The 16,862-nt window shown below is 38.0% G+C and overlaps 1 protein-coding gene across 1 annotated transcript in view; it reads right to left on the bottom strand.

Moving 5' to 3' along the window:
• Positions 1-2,382: 2,382 nt before the first annotated feature.
• Positions 2,383-16,862, bottom strand: part of MOCOS (molybdenum cofactor sulfurase) — a gene marked incomplete at its 5' end in the record, with an annotated part of 50,317 nt that continues 35,837 nt past the window's right edge. Inside the window, 4 exons of the mRNA XM_010168790.1 lie at positions 2,383-2,529; positions 10,161-10,265; positions 12,499-12,625; positions 16,551-16,656. Coding sequence (XP_010167092.1) covers positions 2,383-2,529; positions 10,161-10,265; positions 12,499-12,625; positions 16,551-16,656 — 485 coding nt within the window. The remainder of the gene's footprint in view (positions 2,530-10,160; positions 10,266-12,498; positions 12,626-16,550; positions 16,657-16,862) is intronic.

Here is a 16,862-nt window from a genome sequence, read left to right as displayed (position 1 = left end):
TAAAATGACAAAATTATTCTTGATCTAATATTACTAAGCCACATGGAAAGAAAGTGCAATTGCCTGTAAATATTAGGTCAAAATGACCAAGCATGACATTTTCAAAGTTCAAATCCTCTCATTCTTAGTTATCATACATTGCATTAAGGCTATTCACAAACAGTATTTGTCAAGTCACTGTGTACCAAAGTGACTTATTTTGTGGCAAATTAAATAACAAGTGAAACAGAGCTTGCTGAGGTTTGCTTTCAATTTCCTTTTCTAACTTCTGTGCCATTTTAAACAAATGACATACTTGTGAGGTGAAGAGGACAGAGCAAAGCACCAGAGATCACCTGAAGGTCAGCATACAGCAGGTCTCCTCATACTAAATTTGCCAGAGTTTTACTGGCTTTCTATCCAACAAAACAGCATTCTTCATAACAGAAAGGCAGAGAGTGAAACAGTGAAGAGATTTAGCTAGCAGGAAACTGCTTTTCAAGGTTCCAAAAAGCCTGCTCATTACATCATCAGATAACTGACTATTAGACAGATAAAACCCCTGCTTTTCAAAGCAGACATCAAGGAGCAGTGCTTGGGCTCTGAAGTGGAAAGTACAACTCTCAAAACTGACCCTCAGTTTACATACATATGAAACACCTCTCTCTTTCCATGTATTTTATGGCAGGTTGTAAGGAACAGATAATGTCTCTTCTCATTTCCATTACAAAGCTCTGCTGAGAGACTAATAAGAGTCTGTTCCAGCTGAAGTGAGTAAAACCAGTTCTTCAAAAGAACACAAACACACACACACAAAGAAGAAACTTTTTTTTTTTTTTTTTAAAAAAAAGAAGATAAAGAAAAAAGACCATCTTTGAATTCTGATTCACACGCTGAGCCATGCGCTTCCCTTTTCCCACTGTACGCTGCTCTGCGGTAGTTGCTCCCCTTTCAGAATGACTGTTTGACCAATTCTTTCACAAAGCCACCTGCTCCCCTCCAGGGATATACTCAAACAACTCAAAGATTGCTTCAGCCAGAAGCACTTTCACACAGTTTGAGCCAAAATTGCCCCAAGGAAGACCTAAATCACACTGGATGAAAGTTCTGACTGTGCTTTTAACAGGGTGAAAATTTCACTTTCCAAATGGCAACAGAGCAGCCAATTTAGGAGAATTTCCTCTTTGAGAATGACTTCCTGGAAGCATGAAATTGCCCTGTGACTGGCTGGACACATGTTGGGGGTCATGAAACACCTGTCCTCAGTGTGTTCAGTTTTGCATTACACTGACTTCCAATGTGCTTTTTTGCTGTGTGTGTGGCTTTTTTTTTTTTTTTTTTTTTTAATTTTCACAATAATTGATATTTCAGACTAAATTCTACGTTTGACATTTGCTCTCAGAAATCACAAAGCATGGGTCATATTTAGGAGAGTAAAATACTGAAAAGGCTTCTAAGAAGGACATTATCAAATGCACAGAGTAAGAAAAAAAGAATACTTTGACCTGTTTGGGATGGAGAATCATCCAAACTTTCAAGAGTTCCCTTAAGTGGCCATTAGAGACCACTGAGGATAAACAAAGTTTGTATAGAAAACATGATTGTATTAGTTGAAAAATCTCTAATTAGAAAAAATGTGTCAACATCCACAAATATGTAAGGAAACAAGTGTGTGGGAAGTCATCACATAAAATAAATCAGATGGGAAAGTAGAAAATGAGAATGAGAGAAAGAAGTCGAGATCAAATGGTTGACATTGCTTCACAGGGAATCTGTTTTGCAGACAGCATACTGAATCTTCATTGATCCTTGTGCCATTTTGGCATCCTCACACTCCACTTCTGAAGAGGGAGACACAGATTTCTCAATAACAGTTCCCTCTTCTCCGGTGCTTTCAGACTGTCTACACATCACCTTCTGTTTCATTTTGAAAGGCTGAATGGAAATGCCACTCTCCCACTGTTCCCTTCCCACCCACATTGTTTCTAAAATATGTCCTGCATCCTCTCTCCCAATTGTGGCTTTAACAAAGCAACATAAGGAAGTAATGTATTGTTGTGTTTACTTTTCTCCACTGAGATGTGGGCTTCTGACAACAGTGTTGGGCTTGTTTCGGGAGTCATTCACCAGTAAAACTTGATCAAACCTGTTGCATCCTGAAGCAATTGAGCAAAATAGAGTTATGGCTGCTGTAACCTAATCACAAGCAAAAACATGTAGGTGAGCTGTAATTATCAAGGGTTCTGCCATCTGATAACATTTACAGCAAACAGAAAATTAAAAGACTTAAACCAGAAGGAAATGAGTGGAAGTTTTTTTCTTTTTTCTTTTTTTTTTTTTTTTAATAACTGTCTACTGACTTTTCCCTTGTGTTGCTTATAAATCTCATCTCCACCAGCAAACCTATCCTGAACATTTTTCTTCACCAGATGTCGGGGGCTGAATTTCTGTGTTCTCCTTCAGCACTGGAAGTACTTGAGACCCAACTGATAAAATATCTGGAAAGGATGAGTGCAAGGGTTGGTTCATCAGGTATATGCCAAAGTTTGTCTGAAAAAAGCAAAATATTAATTGAGATGCAACTCATGTTAAAGTAATCAGATCTACAGAGGATCTCACAACCCAGATATATTTAGAAAAACAATACTGCTTTAAGAATAAGGAGGTATGTATTATCTCCATGTAATTAAGAACATTTTTAACTAATTAACTATAATAGACTGGTAAACAAAAGCTAACCCCTTGCTATTCAAGAAGACTACCTTAAGTAAGTGGATAAATAACGAAGTATTTCATCATGAGTTCCATAGTATCATATATGTAATTTACACTCCCTCAAAGTCTTGTCATTTAATGACTGTTCTGGCTTCTTGACAAATACAGTTAATGCACTATCACAAATAAAGGCTAGGCAGCACGAGAATGCATGTATGTTCAAACAGTGAAGAAAAGTCTTGCATCTTCTACCATGAATTATTCGCTTTGTTAACAGAACTTTGTTCTGTCTAGCCTTTGTGAATTTCTCTTCATTTGTTTTTATGAATATTTTAGCATATTTTACAGAAAATATTCGCAAAGTTTGTTGTATTAGGACTACCACTTGTTATCTGTCACTACCTGTGAAGCCATCCTACATAGGATATTAGAAATACTTATATATGTGTCCTTGTGATATGGAATAATACAGAAAAGAGGAACAGAATAACCACTTCATCCACTGACTACACAACCCTCGCAGGCACTGAAAACCTGATCCGACTGTCTGCACTCTTATGTGACATCTTAATCTTAAGCACGTTGAATGTTACAGTTGTAGCTGTGAACAGCTGGGTGTGATCTGGAAACGTCACAGTAAGAGACTGGTGTGTTTTTGTGGTTTTGTTTTCCAAGAGTAGAGTATTTAGAAACAGACTTGAAATCTCATGATAATATTTTCTAAATGACTGGATAATAGTTAATTAAAGAAATATGTAAAATAAGAAATAAATTGATGTTGAAGACCATGTTAAATTGATAGTTGATTCGTAGACTTCAGAATGTCTTTGTTCTTCAAACTGAGGACCTTGGAAATCCAGTACTAATTTTCTTGTCATTTTTTACAGGTTTCAATAAACAGTATTTTGTTTTGGTAGGCTACAATTAAAATGTACCAGTCACTCTAACGTGTAAAGTAAATAAATAAGCAAATGAAATTCATTTGGTTTTTCTGAAAAAATAATTTTTAAAAACAAAACTCTATTCTCCTTCTCCATTTCCTGATTACATTTACTGCTATTGTTTGGATTGATGATCCTGAAACTGAGGGAATTACATTTACAGCAGGTTTAGAAAAATATACTCGGTAAAAAGAATAGCAATAAATTAAAAAATATTATTAACTGAATTTAAGGGCGCATATTTGACTGACTAAATATGAAGGCAGTATGTTTTCTCCTGTTCTTGCACTGTATAATTAAATAAAGATACAGTTATGAGGTAACACAAAACAGCTTTTAGTCTTTGAAGAATTAGCAAGAGGTAAGGCTGAGACCTAATCCCAAGTAAGAGGGATGCTCTAAAGCAGAGATCTATCCAAATATCGCCTCAGTCTCTGAATTTGGGTCCATTTATAATCCTAAACATTAAAAAGAAAAACAGCTCCCAAGCAGAGATTTTTTGGATACTTCTGCTATTCCTTCATCTCACTGGTATTTCACATATATGGTGTATGAGTTGGACCTGATCAGGTCTGTCCTGTTGTGTTGGGTTTGTGTCTGTGTGTGGGGAGGAGGCCGTAACCACCACAGTTTTCGGTGCCCAACATGGGCCATGAGGATTTTGAGATAAGGATATTAACTGGGAGAGGTAACGGGCAAAGCATGAACTGAACTAACAAAATTATCATGGGGATTTTGAGATGTTGTAATTGTGGTGAAGGGACGAGGTGTGGATTATGTGTAAACTGTCTATTTTTGTTTGGTACTGTGATGATGTTTCTTGTTATATTTGGTGTGGGGCAGTTTTTTTCATTTATGTGAGTGAAGATTGTGTGCTTTTCAGCCTTGTGTTTAATAACCTGGGTTTACTTCCTATACCCTAGTGCAAAAATGACAGTTGCCATAATTTTGTTCTTTTAAAAAAATCAGGCAATCATAAAACAAATACTGTATAATTAATATTAGTCCATGCTACAGCACATTTCACAAAGGAAGGAATTTTATAACTTATAACTCATTGATGTAAATTAACTTATTTGATACATGATAAGTTTTTATTTATATTTATTGTGTTGACATCTTGAGTTATCTTAAAATGAGACTAAAATAAATCTGGGCAGACTGTCCACTCTGCAGAATTTAATTTACAAGTTTTTCTATTGTTGTGAATCATTTAGTAAGAGTTTTTTCTTGAAGCACTTTGAACAATTCAGAGTTATTTAAGAAAAGGCATTTAAGAATACATCTTACCTTCAGAAGTTCTCAAATACTATTTGAATACCAGTCTTTAGTATTTCCCTACTCTGATTGGGCATCTAATGTCTCATGGTATTTTTTTTCAGTGCTGAGACTGGGTGATGCCTAAGGAGTTTTGAAGGTGATGGTATACATATTCTAGTACTAATATCTGCTTGGAATTGCTGACCTCTTTCTTTTGTGAATGTTCCTAAGACCAAAATTTAGTTTGTGCTTACCAGTAGTGGATTTAATATCTTTTAAGTAATTTTCCTTGTTTTTTTTCAATTATTACAAATATTGGTTCAGCAAATACTGATAATAGCAGCCCCCTCAAGCAACCACAAAAGCTCTGCATCCTGCCATTTCAGCTCTGTTTCAAGAGAAAGATAAAATGTAGAGATTGGCCCTTCTCACATTTCACTGTTGAAAAATGAGGCTTTCAGATGCAGAGATTACAGCCTGCAGAGTTATTACAATGAACTGCATAATCTCTCTCTGCTGTCGCTACCTTCTCCTGACTTCAAGGACATTTTATTCTGCATATAACCTCCTCAGAATACACCAAGAACTGGGCAAGGAGTGCTGGACTGTGAGTTCTGTGGCTTTATCTGCTTAGTCTTCTGATGGCAGTAGAGGCTCTTCCCATCACTCTTAAACTTCACAGGGACAAGAAATGTAAAGCTTCTTGATTAGTAAAAAGCATAACACTTCACTGCTGGGAGAAATAGATAAAATGTACTCATTCTTGCCAACAGTGAATCATATGATAGTCATCACACTCAAAGGAGGAGCTATAAAATGCTGTCATTCTTGCATGTTGTTTCAAGTACACTTACTGGATCAACAGTAATATGCACTGCTTAGATATTCACTGACACAGAAATATCCTGGGTGCAGTATCTCCTTTTCTAAGATAGAAACCTGAGGTGCTACATTTGACAAAGGCTGAGATGAGATGCCTTCAAGCTACAGCTCCAAAACAATCAGTTAATTCAGACTAGTATTGGTAGGGAAAATGCCCTGCTAGAATGTGTAACAAGCACGTCAGTGGTACTGCATGCTAAACCAGCTTTGGATGGATGAGTTCTGGATTTTGCCCCTGGATGTAGCTCTCAGCTGCTTTTTCACAATAGATTAATTTACCTGTTCATGTCTACTCATTTTATTCATACAATAACATAACCTCCCCCCCATGCAAAGGTTTGGGAGATGCAATTATTAAAGACAAAGATATATATTTTTTTAATGTGAGGATGTTTTATTAGCTGTGGATTCACCAAAACTTATTAGCAAAGCCTTACAAAATAGGAGAGTGGAAGTACTCACTTTCAACATGTTTATTTTTCATATTGGAAAAAAGGGAAACTTTTAACTTGGTGTCAAACACTCCATTCTGTTCTGTTGAAAATATCTGGGCAAAAGAATACTTTCCTAAGAACTGATTTTTCTTTTGTCTACCTTAAATAAATGCATTTTCCAGTGCAGCCACCAATAAGAAAAGAGAATCACATTATTTCAGAAGTCTATTAACTGCATCAATTACTGTTTGCAAATGTTCCAGATCTTCAGATGAAAAGCACTGCATAGTGTAAAGCCCTGCATTACTATGAAAATTAAGATAATGACGCATCAGATAAGAGAAGTCATTTGCTATCCTTGCTAACATTTCAGTAAGCAATCCAATGGCAGGGTGTCTAATTCTGCAGGGAAAAAAGCTCTCCCAAGGAACAATGAGATATGTAAAGGAGGATCAACAGCCCGCAGGAAAAAACCACAAGCCTTTTAGTGTATGAAGGCATGTGCAAACATAATGGATTTCCCTTGATGTACCACTATCCATATATTTATGCTGGGGCAGACTGCTAATGCAATTCCCTTTGCTACCTTGACAGCATGTCCCAGTTTATAGCACTGCTGCAAATCTACCCACAGGGCTTCTGCTATTGTTAGCGTTAAACTGCATCTACAAAACACAGAAGGCAGGCAAGAATTCAATGAATGTTCTCTCTTTTCTGCCTATGTGTGTTTTGCATCAGGTGGTGATGCATGTGAAACACCGTGTGGCTATTTTAATGCTGTTTGCTTAATGTAGTTACCTAGTCTTTCATAGTCTTCTGCAGTTAACAGAGAGCTGTGTCACAGAAGGAGAGCTCATTTTTCCTTTTCAATCAAAAATTACGGAAGGAATCCTTAATGAGTGTTTCTTCAGAACTGGTGGCAGCGGAGCTCAAGTTCGCTTTGTAGAGGTGTTTGTGTTTTATTTCAAAAAATGTGACAAAAGGTTTCATAAACCTGGCTAGGCTTTAGCACCATGCTTTACATTTATCCAGAAGCATGCAAATTGCTTGTGTGATTAACTATAGTTGCTGGTTCTGATTTTCAGCTGCAACCTATCTATGCAAAGCCTCAATCTTTCAACCTGGAGCACCAGGTTCTGAGTCTCAGAGGGACAGAGAAAAATATGATTTCAGAAATAAATATCGAACCACCTCTTACAAGCCTTACTTTATTTAGCTCATTATTGAATTTCATTGGCAGTGCTGTCATTTGGGCTACCAGTTTGATAATGTTTGATGTATTTTTCCAGGTCTATATTCTTGGAAAAACAAAATGGTAAATATTGACATCTGGCTCTTTTGTTAAGCATTCAGGGTTTGCTCTCCATTCCTATGTGTAGTATCTTTAATGTTTTGGAAACTGAGCAACTACAACAGCCTTTCAAAAATATCAGTTCCCCTTGTATTGGGAAATTAGTTTAAATCTTATTTTGCTGCAATTGTTTTTTGTAGTTTGAATTGCACTGATAGCTCAGAATAAACACTGCTAAATTCCTTCACTGAATCTGTATCTGATAAAAAAGAAAAAAGTCTGTTAGATGGCTCCTTAACAGAAAAGTGCATGCTAGAGACATGAGTCACCAAAGGATTAACTCTGCAATTTAACAGAGTCACAGGAACTCCATGTTCTTTCTCCCTCCCCACTGTGAACTGTGAAAGGTTTGGATCAATGTCCTCTGCTAGGTCTGCTTAGCACACAGAAGATACCATAGTCCTCGGGTACTACTCACTGATAACCAGCTGGTGACCATCACCCCACAGATGACTTCCAGGAGGGATGGGCTCTGAGGTCTTCTCAGACCAGTTCAAGCAAAACTACCAGTTCAAACCACCTCTTTCAGCTGTCAAGCTAACCCAGAGGACTTGGCGTTATGCAAAGCAGGGCATGCTCACAAGATCCCATCTGCCAGCAGTGCTGAAGGTTGGGAAAAATAAAAAAAGCTGAAGGCCTGGTTCTTTGCAGCATGACTATGGTTGTGCAGCTGAGGGAAGCAGAGCACTCTCCTGCTGTGAGAAGCAGCACTGTGCTGTGCAGTGTCTTGCCTTGCCATGCATCTTTTATCTGGCGTCAGGTTGTTCTCAAGAGGCTGGATTGTTCTCTTTGCCTTAATTCTGTTTGAACGAGTTACTTGGTTCTAGGAGTGCTTTTATCAAGAAAATCTTTGCATTGCTGAGTTAATCAGAATGAAAGAGCAGCTCATCTTTGCTGCAGGAAACATGCAGAAGATGCTTTGCCTCTCCTGAGAATTTGTCCCGGGTAAAGTTTTGTTGCCATTTGAGAAGGTCCCTGAATAGAGTGCTTTCCCTCTACAGAGCATTCAAGTTATAGTCCAGGAAAACATACATGGTTAGAGAAAATCCTCCACATACCACACCCCATGTGCAGCTAGGCAGCATCGTGGCCCAGAGTGCCAGAATACACTCTAAAGTGTCCCAGATGCTCCAGCTGTGGCTCACCATTACCTGGAGAGTGCTTTTGTCCTCAGGCTACCCACCATGGCCAGGAGCTCATCCCACAAAGGCATGCTCTGTGGCAATCTGGATGAGCCTGCTGTGCATCCCTAAATCACTTCAGGTCAGGAGGAAGCTGTGCCTAGACAGCCAGCCCCTGCCTGCTCCCCTCTCCCCTATTTCACTCTGCACCAGGTGCCTGTCTCAGGGGTGGAGCAGAGCTATCCACCAAGGATAACATTCATCAAAAATGGCTGTTTGTTTGTGTAATGAGTTGCTGAGATTTTTTTTTTTTTTTTTTTTTTCCAAACAAAGAATGCATTATCTGTAACTTGTTGTGCATTGTCTGGGTGAACAATTTTCAACCTATTTGTTATTGTTCTGCTTCTGTGCTGTGCCCAGTCTCTGGTGTTTGGCTGGTACTGGCGAGGCTTCTGAGCCCCGACTGGCTAATGAAATTTTACCACAGAAGTCTAATGAACAGGAAGCAATGAATTTAGAGTAAGGATTTTCAGCTAAATAAGGAGGAGATCTGTGAAGCTTCTGGTATGCCAAGCTGTCTAGCAATCATCTGAGCACTCTCAATTCCAAGAAGCAATGCAACATTAGCAAGCAGAAGGACTCCAAATGAAGGCCTGTATTTCACACTTATTCTCCAGTCACTTTCTTACTCTCTTCAATTACTCTCCACTTTGACTACTTTCACGTCTGCTCTGTTTTTCCTGCTAAGTATTTTCTCACAGTAAGAATAAACATTAGTCTTACGAGCTAACTGTATCATTTCAAACACTTCCTGATTTTTCTGAAGATTTCTCTTTTTGAATGACATCAGCACATCAGCTCATGTTTTTCAAGACCAAAATAAACACATTGTAAAGCAGTATACTGAATAAAAGCAAGCACAGCAAAAAAAAATAATGCATATTAATAGTCAATTTCTGAACAAAAAACCTGTTGAGCATTTTACAGAAATAAACCATGTCATATCTGGGTTGTAAGTGCATCCTCTTTTTACTGAAAAAACAAATGGGAATGATTAGCATAACAACTTAATCGTGAATATTCTCTCAGCAGATATTTCACTATGCATGCAATTAAGTCACTACATCTTTCTATACAGCTATTTTGGAGTATTGTACTGACCTTTCTACCTCTGGCAGCAGACAGAGACTGCAGAAATTCTTTGTTTCGTTCCCCAGATTGTTGATCAATGCAGATTATTTGACATCTGCTACATGGACCCACAACCTGAAATTTCAGTTAAATAAGATTCACAGCTGTATATCAAAGCACTACAACACAGAACAGTACGAGCTTCTGACCACCATAACATCTTTAAAACATACCTTTCATATACTTTTCCTGTGTTCTTTTATGCTTTAATTACGTAAGAGGTCAGGCCTGTTCACCTAATGTGAAGGTCTCACTGAATACAGCTATTTTGGAGTATTGTACTGACCTTTCTACCTCTGGCAGCAGACAGAGACTGCAGAAATTCTTTGTTTCGTTCCCCAGATTGTTGATCAATGCAGATTATTTGACATCTGCTACATGGACCCACAACCTGAAATTTCAGTTAAATAAGATTCACAGCTGTATATCAAAGCACTACAACACAGAACAGTACGAGCTTCTGACCACCATAACATCTTTAAAACATACCTTTCATATACTTTTCCTGTGTTCTTTTATGCTTTAATTACGTAAGAGGTCAGGCCTGTTCACCTAATGTGAAGGTCTCACTGATTTTTTAATTCACTTTTCATTTTCTTTTTTTTTTTTTTTTTTCAGGAAAACTTTCCCATATTTGTATTTCCTGGTGGCTTCACTTCATCTATGGGATGGTAGGGCTACTTGCCCAAAGGGGAACTGAATATAAAATTAAGCTAGCACCTCAGGAGGATTTTCTTGGAGTTAAACTAACAGGCTTTGTTTTACAGTGTTTCAGTGCAGCTGAAATACACAATAACCCTCATTTTTTCTTACAGGCATAGCAATTGTAGATAATCAGAATGCAAGATGTGAATTTTCACACGTTTATATAATCAGAAGGAATAATAAGAACGTGTGCTATAACATCATACAGAGGTGTGTTTTTAGGGAAAAAAACCTGCAATGAATTTCTTCTTACCTTTTAAAGTATTAGAATTAAGAAGGAAGACATATTCCAGTTTCCCTTAATATTGCAACCCTAGCTATAGCAAAGCTGAAAATTATAGAAACTATCTTAACTGTATCTCAATATACACATTCGACTTTTGTAAAATGTATCATAAATTTCAAATAGGGCAAATAATTAAACCTGACATTGCAAACATTTTTATATGCTGATCTGAAGTGAAATATCAGTTCTTTGAGGTACATGTAGAACTGCTTGTACAACTCTTCAGTGTAATCATCAAAACCATACATTTTTCTCAGCTTTTTCAGAAGATGATTTTCCACAGCTTTAATATTTTATTAAAAGAACAAGAAAGTAAGACAGAGAAAGAAATATTTCTCCCTGCTTTGCCTTGTTCAACAGCTTCTTCTACCATTTTCCTGGCATCAAGTACTGTTAATTAACATAATTTCTACTGTTACTACATCAGTATCTGAATAAGGACCTAACAGAGACTGGAAAAGACAATACAAGTTGCATAAGCCTTTCTATTTGCAGCTTACATTCCTAAATTATTTCAATGCTAGAAACAGGAATGCATTTTTATTCTGTAGTTTTACACTATCTTCCACAACAGGACCTGGAGCTGTCATCCCTACTGCAACTCCAGCCTCCAACAAGCTATACACCAAAGATTTTGTCCTCATCTCCTACGTAAAGAAATTTATCCTCAGTTTTCTGTAACTCATATCACAGCTTACTGTTCAAAGTATATACGAGAGCAGATAAGCCATAATTTCCATCCTTACTGAAAAAAATGGCCTCTCCATTTCTTACAGTATGCTGACCAGAAAGAAATAGGAGTGATGTCTACCACAGCTTCTAGATCTGATTTCTGCTATTCACACCTTCATTATCATCCCTAAGAAAACAATGAGTAAGGCACTTTCACAACCTAGGTAATGCGTTTTCAAATACATATTACACATCTAACGACCAGATAAATCCAATAGAACACATAATACGTGTGCATCATTCCCTTAGGTTTCATGTGTATGTTCTTGATGAATCCTTTGTTGAAGTTTTTCTCAAAATAATATATTTGCCAACAATGTCTAACTCTTCAGCATTTTCCTTACAGTAAAAAGCACATTATGTTGTTAGATATGAAGCATAACACATGAAAAAACCCTACCAGGCTCGACTTAGAAACATATCTTGAATGGAGATTAAGACAAAATGTATACAACAGAGGTCAATAGACAGTGACTCTTACCTTGTATTCATGTCCAGTTTTTTTGGCAGTCAGTTGCTTGATCTGCAGCAATCAGAGCTTACGTTCGGACTATTATGTTTAACAGCAACCAGTATTCTCTCCTGACATGCTGGCTAAATATTTGCTGCAAACTGCCTCAAAACAGTGATTATTTTTCCACTCAGCTGGATAGAGGTGGGAAATTTTATGAATTATGAAATTAAAAAAAAAGGTGTGGAGAAATATTTCTAAACCTCTCAATATTGAAGCATGTTTGCCACAGGTCACAGCATTTTTGGTTTTTTTTACACATTTCATAAATTTCATCTGCACAAACTGTGGCACCCATGTTCCAGTCAAAGTCTTGCAAAAATTGCTGTCTCCAGGGGTCAAAATACTTGCTGACTGACTGGGACTAGGACAAGGGAGATGAGTTCGTACCTGGAATTGCAGAGCACCTATTGAAATCTCAGCCCACTCTTCTTCTTCAAAGGACTCCGGTGCACTGATGACAATGTTGGCACGGAAACGTCGGATTAATTCCTCTATTTCCAATGGCTCTTCCAATCTGTCTCACAGAGTTGATAGAGAGAAAAAAAAAATCATAAGGTTTATTTAACTAGTTCTGCACTAGATACTTGTGCTGTAAGAATCTAGTCGCTAATATGATTCAACAAATGTTTCTCCAGAATAACCTGGATGAAGTTTCATTACAAAGGCCATGAAAATGGCACAATGGTAATTTGTAAACCTTCAACTACAATTTGTAATCCTTTAAGTGGCTTCTTTAGAGGTGTAACCTGAAACTGTGAACTAGGTATGAAATCATGTCGACAACAATTGTGAATAATGCATATGAGAGAATTCTGATTAGTTATCAATGTAAGGCTAATGGTAACAAATGAAAAGATCTTTTGAGTTAGCAATCATTTGACTTGCTAAATGCTTCTAAAAAGAAGGCAAATAGAAACTTATTCTGCATGTGCTGTAGGGGCAAAAGGGACAAAACCAGCAGATGCTGAAGGTGAAAAAGGCCAGTAAAGGCATTTTATGAGAGAGAGTGTATTGCTCATGTTACTATTATTTGCCTTTGGGATGCAGCAGAATGCACCAAATGATAAGTGTTTTGAAAAAAATTAATCTGTGTGGTGGTATCTCCACCACTTTACAAGCATTTGAACTGCCAGAGCATAGATTTGTGTCAGTGCAGAAAACATATATGAGACAGACAGAGCAGCAGATTGAATACAAATATCAGAAATCTGGCTGTACCTTTGATTTGTCATTCTTCACTCTCCTTCTAAAGGAGAACACAACCAGTACTAGGAAAAAAAAAAAAAAAAAAAAGACAGCCCTAAAATTTGCAAGGGAGTTCTCTCAGTGCCACTGTTAATGGGGAAGAACATTTCTTTTTGCATGAGCTATTACGGACATGAACAACTTTTGATATTCCATCAGCTGTGGTCTGACAGCTTTGGGATATGACACCCCAGAGCAGAGGCAGAAACCTGGGTAAGTAGTGACAAGAGGAGTTTCTGTCCTGGAAAAAAATATTTTTTAAAAGTAAGGATATACAGTTTAAAATGTGTCTTAATTAAAATTAGGAAAAACATGCAAAATCAAAGCACAGGGAAAACTGTTCGCATCAAGCAGTCTCAGCAGAAGAGGCCTGTTAGGTGAAAAAAAGAGCCTGATTTTATTTAAAGTAGTCTGGGTGATATTCTGTAGCAGACAAATATGCATAAGGATAAACTGCCTGTGTAGACTTTCAGTCAAACCACACAAGCCCTGCTCCACCGAGCCTTTGCTGTTCACAAGGGCTCCACCAGCCTGGGGGTACAAAGTGGGATGGGAAGCTGACAGGCTACAGGTTTTCCCTTGAGATCCCATAAACAATCCCATGGTTGAGACACAATTCATAATGAATGCAGGAGACAGGAGCCAACAGAAAGTGTAAACTATACCAACGCTCAGACAGGGAGGAAAATAGCAGATAGTCTTGAACAAGTTCAGTTACACTGTTGTGCTTCCTAGCTTTGTTGTGGGCTCTTGGGGCTTGGATCCTGTGTAGCCTCTAGTTTTGAATGCATTTTGTGAAATATCAGTGCTTGCCACCCCAGCTGGTACTGGTGGGGTCATCAAAAGCCCCAGTAGCCTCAGAGCTGTGCCTGCAGTGTCCTGAGCCAGCTGCTGAAAACTATTTCTAGTTTCTACTGTTTTATCCCTTGCTGCTGATCCTCCAAGCCTACATTGCCACTACTCCTAATCTCTGCCTTGAACCTGCTCAGGATCACCTTACCTCTCCTGCACCTATTCCTAGCCCTCAGAACTGCTTCTAATCACCTAGCAGCATGTGTCTGAGTAAATGCATTTCATTTGCCCCCCGCCCCCCCTCAAACATGCATCAGCTGGAGTGATGGGCACCTTCATCCTGTAAATCTCAGCCAGGACCTGTTGTGAAAATTAGTGTATTTTTTCAAAGCCAGCCTGAGTACTTTGGAGTTTTCACAGTATTGGGCCCTGCAATCCAGAACACATTACATATATTTAACAGGCAAATTTGAAAATGAGTATTTGCACCTTCAGAGGCGTACTTGTAGCAAGAACATTTGAGCATAAGGCCAGGCCGTAGGGATGTTCATGGAGGTGACCTGTAAAGGCAACACCAGAGAGGTGGATGCCTCCCTATACATATAGCTCTCCAACAGTATGTTACATTCTAATTTTTAATTAAATTACTGTTTCTGTTTTAGATTGCCTCTCAAGAACCGAGTGCAAACTGGAAGATTAATTTTTACCTACAGAAGATACAAACAAAGAGAAATTGTTAAAACTCAATTGAAGATTAAAATCATGTTAGAAATCTTAGGAGGTTTCCATTAAACTAAAACAAACCCACATGCCAAGTTAAATAATACTTTATAAAAAAGAAAAACATTTAATAAAGACCCACATATGCAGATTCTTGAAAGTATATTGCACAGCTCAGTATTTGGAAAGTTTGTACACCACAATTTAGTAACAGTGCAAAATGATGATGCTGTATATCTATGCTGAATTCATTTCCCCAGCACCCTGAGAAAGCACTGCTTGGCAAAATAAGGAAGAGTTTTCCAACTTGTGCTGCAGAGTGGGAAGCAAGATGCTTCTCAGGCATCGTGGCAGCTCCAGTCACATCTGAAGTTTCATTTGAAGAAAAGATTACAAGCTTAGTTGTACTGGAAGATACTGGAAGGCATAATCAGTGGATCAGTGACATTGCATGTTTGGCAAAGTTCCCTGTTCTCCTCCATCCTCACTTGCTGCTCCCTCTGGTGCCTTACTTCTCTTCTTTGTCCTCAGATCCCATGTCCAGAAGGTTCCTCACTGGGTCTCACCATGGAAAAAGCCCAGTCTGAGTGAGGGATGCCTGCAAGTCTTGTTCCCCAAGGATATGTAATTGAGCCAGTCAAGCCTCAAAAGAAGGCATTAACTGTCACTGAGAAAGGGTAGTCAAAACAGCTGGGAGATGGACTGATTCAAACCTTTTCCATGCATTTTTCCCAGAGGATGATATGCCAAAATTGCCCAACTGTCTTCTCCTCAAGAAAAAAAACCTTCAGGCAGTGCAAGCTCCAGTGGTCTGTAGTGATACTTCATTTAGTCACTGGTTTTAAATCCTGAAGCTATACATATACATATATTCCTCCTCTACTCAAAACAGGAATTTCAATGCAGGGGGCATGTTTGGTGGGTGACTGAGAGAAGATGACTCCAAGCAGAGGAAGGGAAGTTTGGTGAGACAGGAAAATGGGGTTCAGAGACAAATGCTGGGGCTGTAGGGTGCATAGCTATGAAGGAGGCACTGAGGACAGATTTTCTGTGGAACCTGAGCCTGTCCTACTTATATTCAAGGAACAGCAACTTTCTACTCTCAGCATATGAAAATATAGTTGGTAATAGGTTCCTTATCTTTGAACTGTGGGCTGGCTCAATGTTTCATTTGCTGCTTGTATTTCCTACTTTTGTACAAGTAAAGACAAATTCAATTAAGAAATAAAATTAATCCAGTCCTGCAAGTAGTTTTAGAATATTTCTGTTCTGAATGTTTGCTATAAATCTTAATCCTTCCCATAGGAAAGAAATAGTTCAGCAAGTAGCAAGATGTATTTTCACCTGCCAGATTATTTATGTGGAGAAAACCTAATTATCCTTGTTCTTCCCACAAATAGAAGTTTTCTGGCTCCCAATAGTCTCCTGCCACCAAATCACTCGACAAGGATTTTGTTTAAGTTTTCCTAAAGATGTCTGGCAGAAAGATTATGTTTAACTTGTAATTCAAATTTTGATAAATAATACAGGAATAATTATACCATTTCAGTACCTATATATTTGTTGAACATTGAAAAGTAACTATCTCTAAATTTCCAGATAAAACAGATGTATTGGCATCTTATGGCAAGACTTTGGAATCCAAGACCACTGAGAGACATTTGGAAACAGAAGGATCTTACCTTGCAGAAATATGTTCTTTCAGCTGCAGAATGCTTGCTACATTTATCAGGAGGTATTGTGCTTCATTCACAAGAGACAGTGAGATGTTTGTAGCAGATGCCAAACCTAGAAAAATGAATCCAACATTCTAAAATGATTGTTAAAAACCAGGAAGATTATATTAGTAATTTCACCCCATCTTTCCTTTGCCCTCTTATTCATTCTCCTTAAAAATCTATTCATTCAGCTCCAGACAGTAAATAAAGATTCCAAGAATCCCCTCACACCTGTAAATGATAATGATGCAATATGAGATTTTACCAAATTTGTAA

Source organism: Antrostomus carolinensis, unplaced genomic scaffold, assembly GCF_000700745.2.
Source record: "Antrostomus carolinensis isolate BGI_N321 unplaced genomic scaffold, ASM70074v2 scaffold215, whole genome shotgun sequence".
NCBI classification, from domain to species: Eukaryota; Metazoa; Chordata; class Aves; order Caprimulgiformes; family Caprimulgidae; genus Antrostomus; species Antrostomus carolinensis.
The sequence above is the reverse complement of the archived record's forward strand: the minus strand, read 5'-3'. Positions and strand labels throughout refer to the sequence as shown.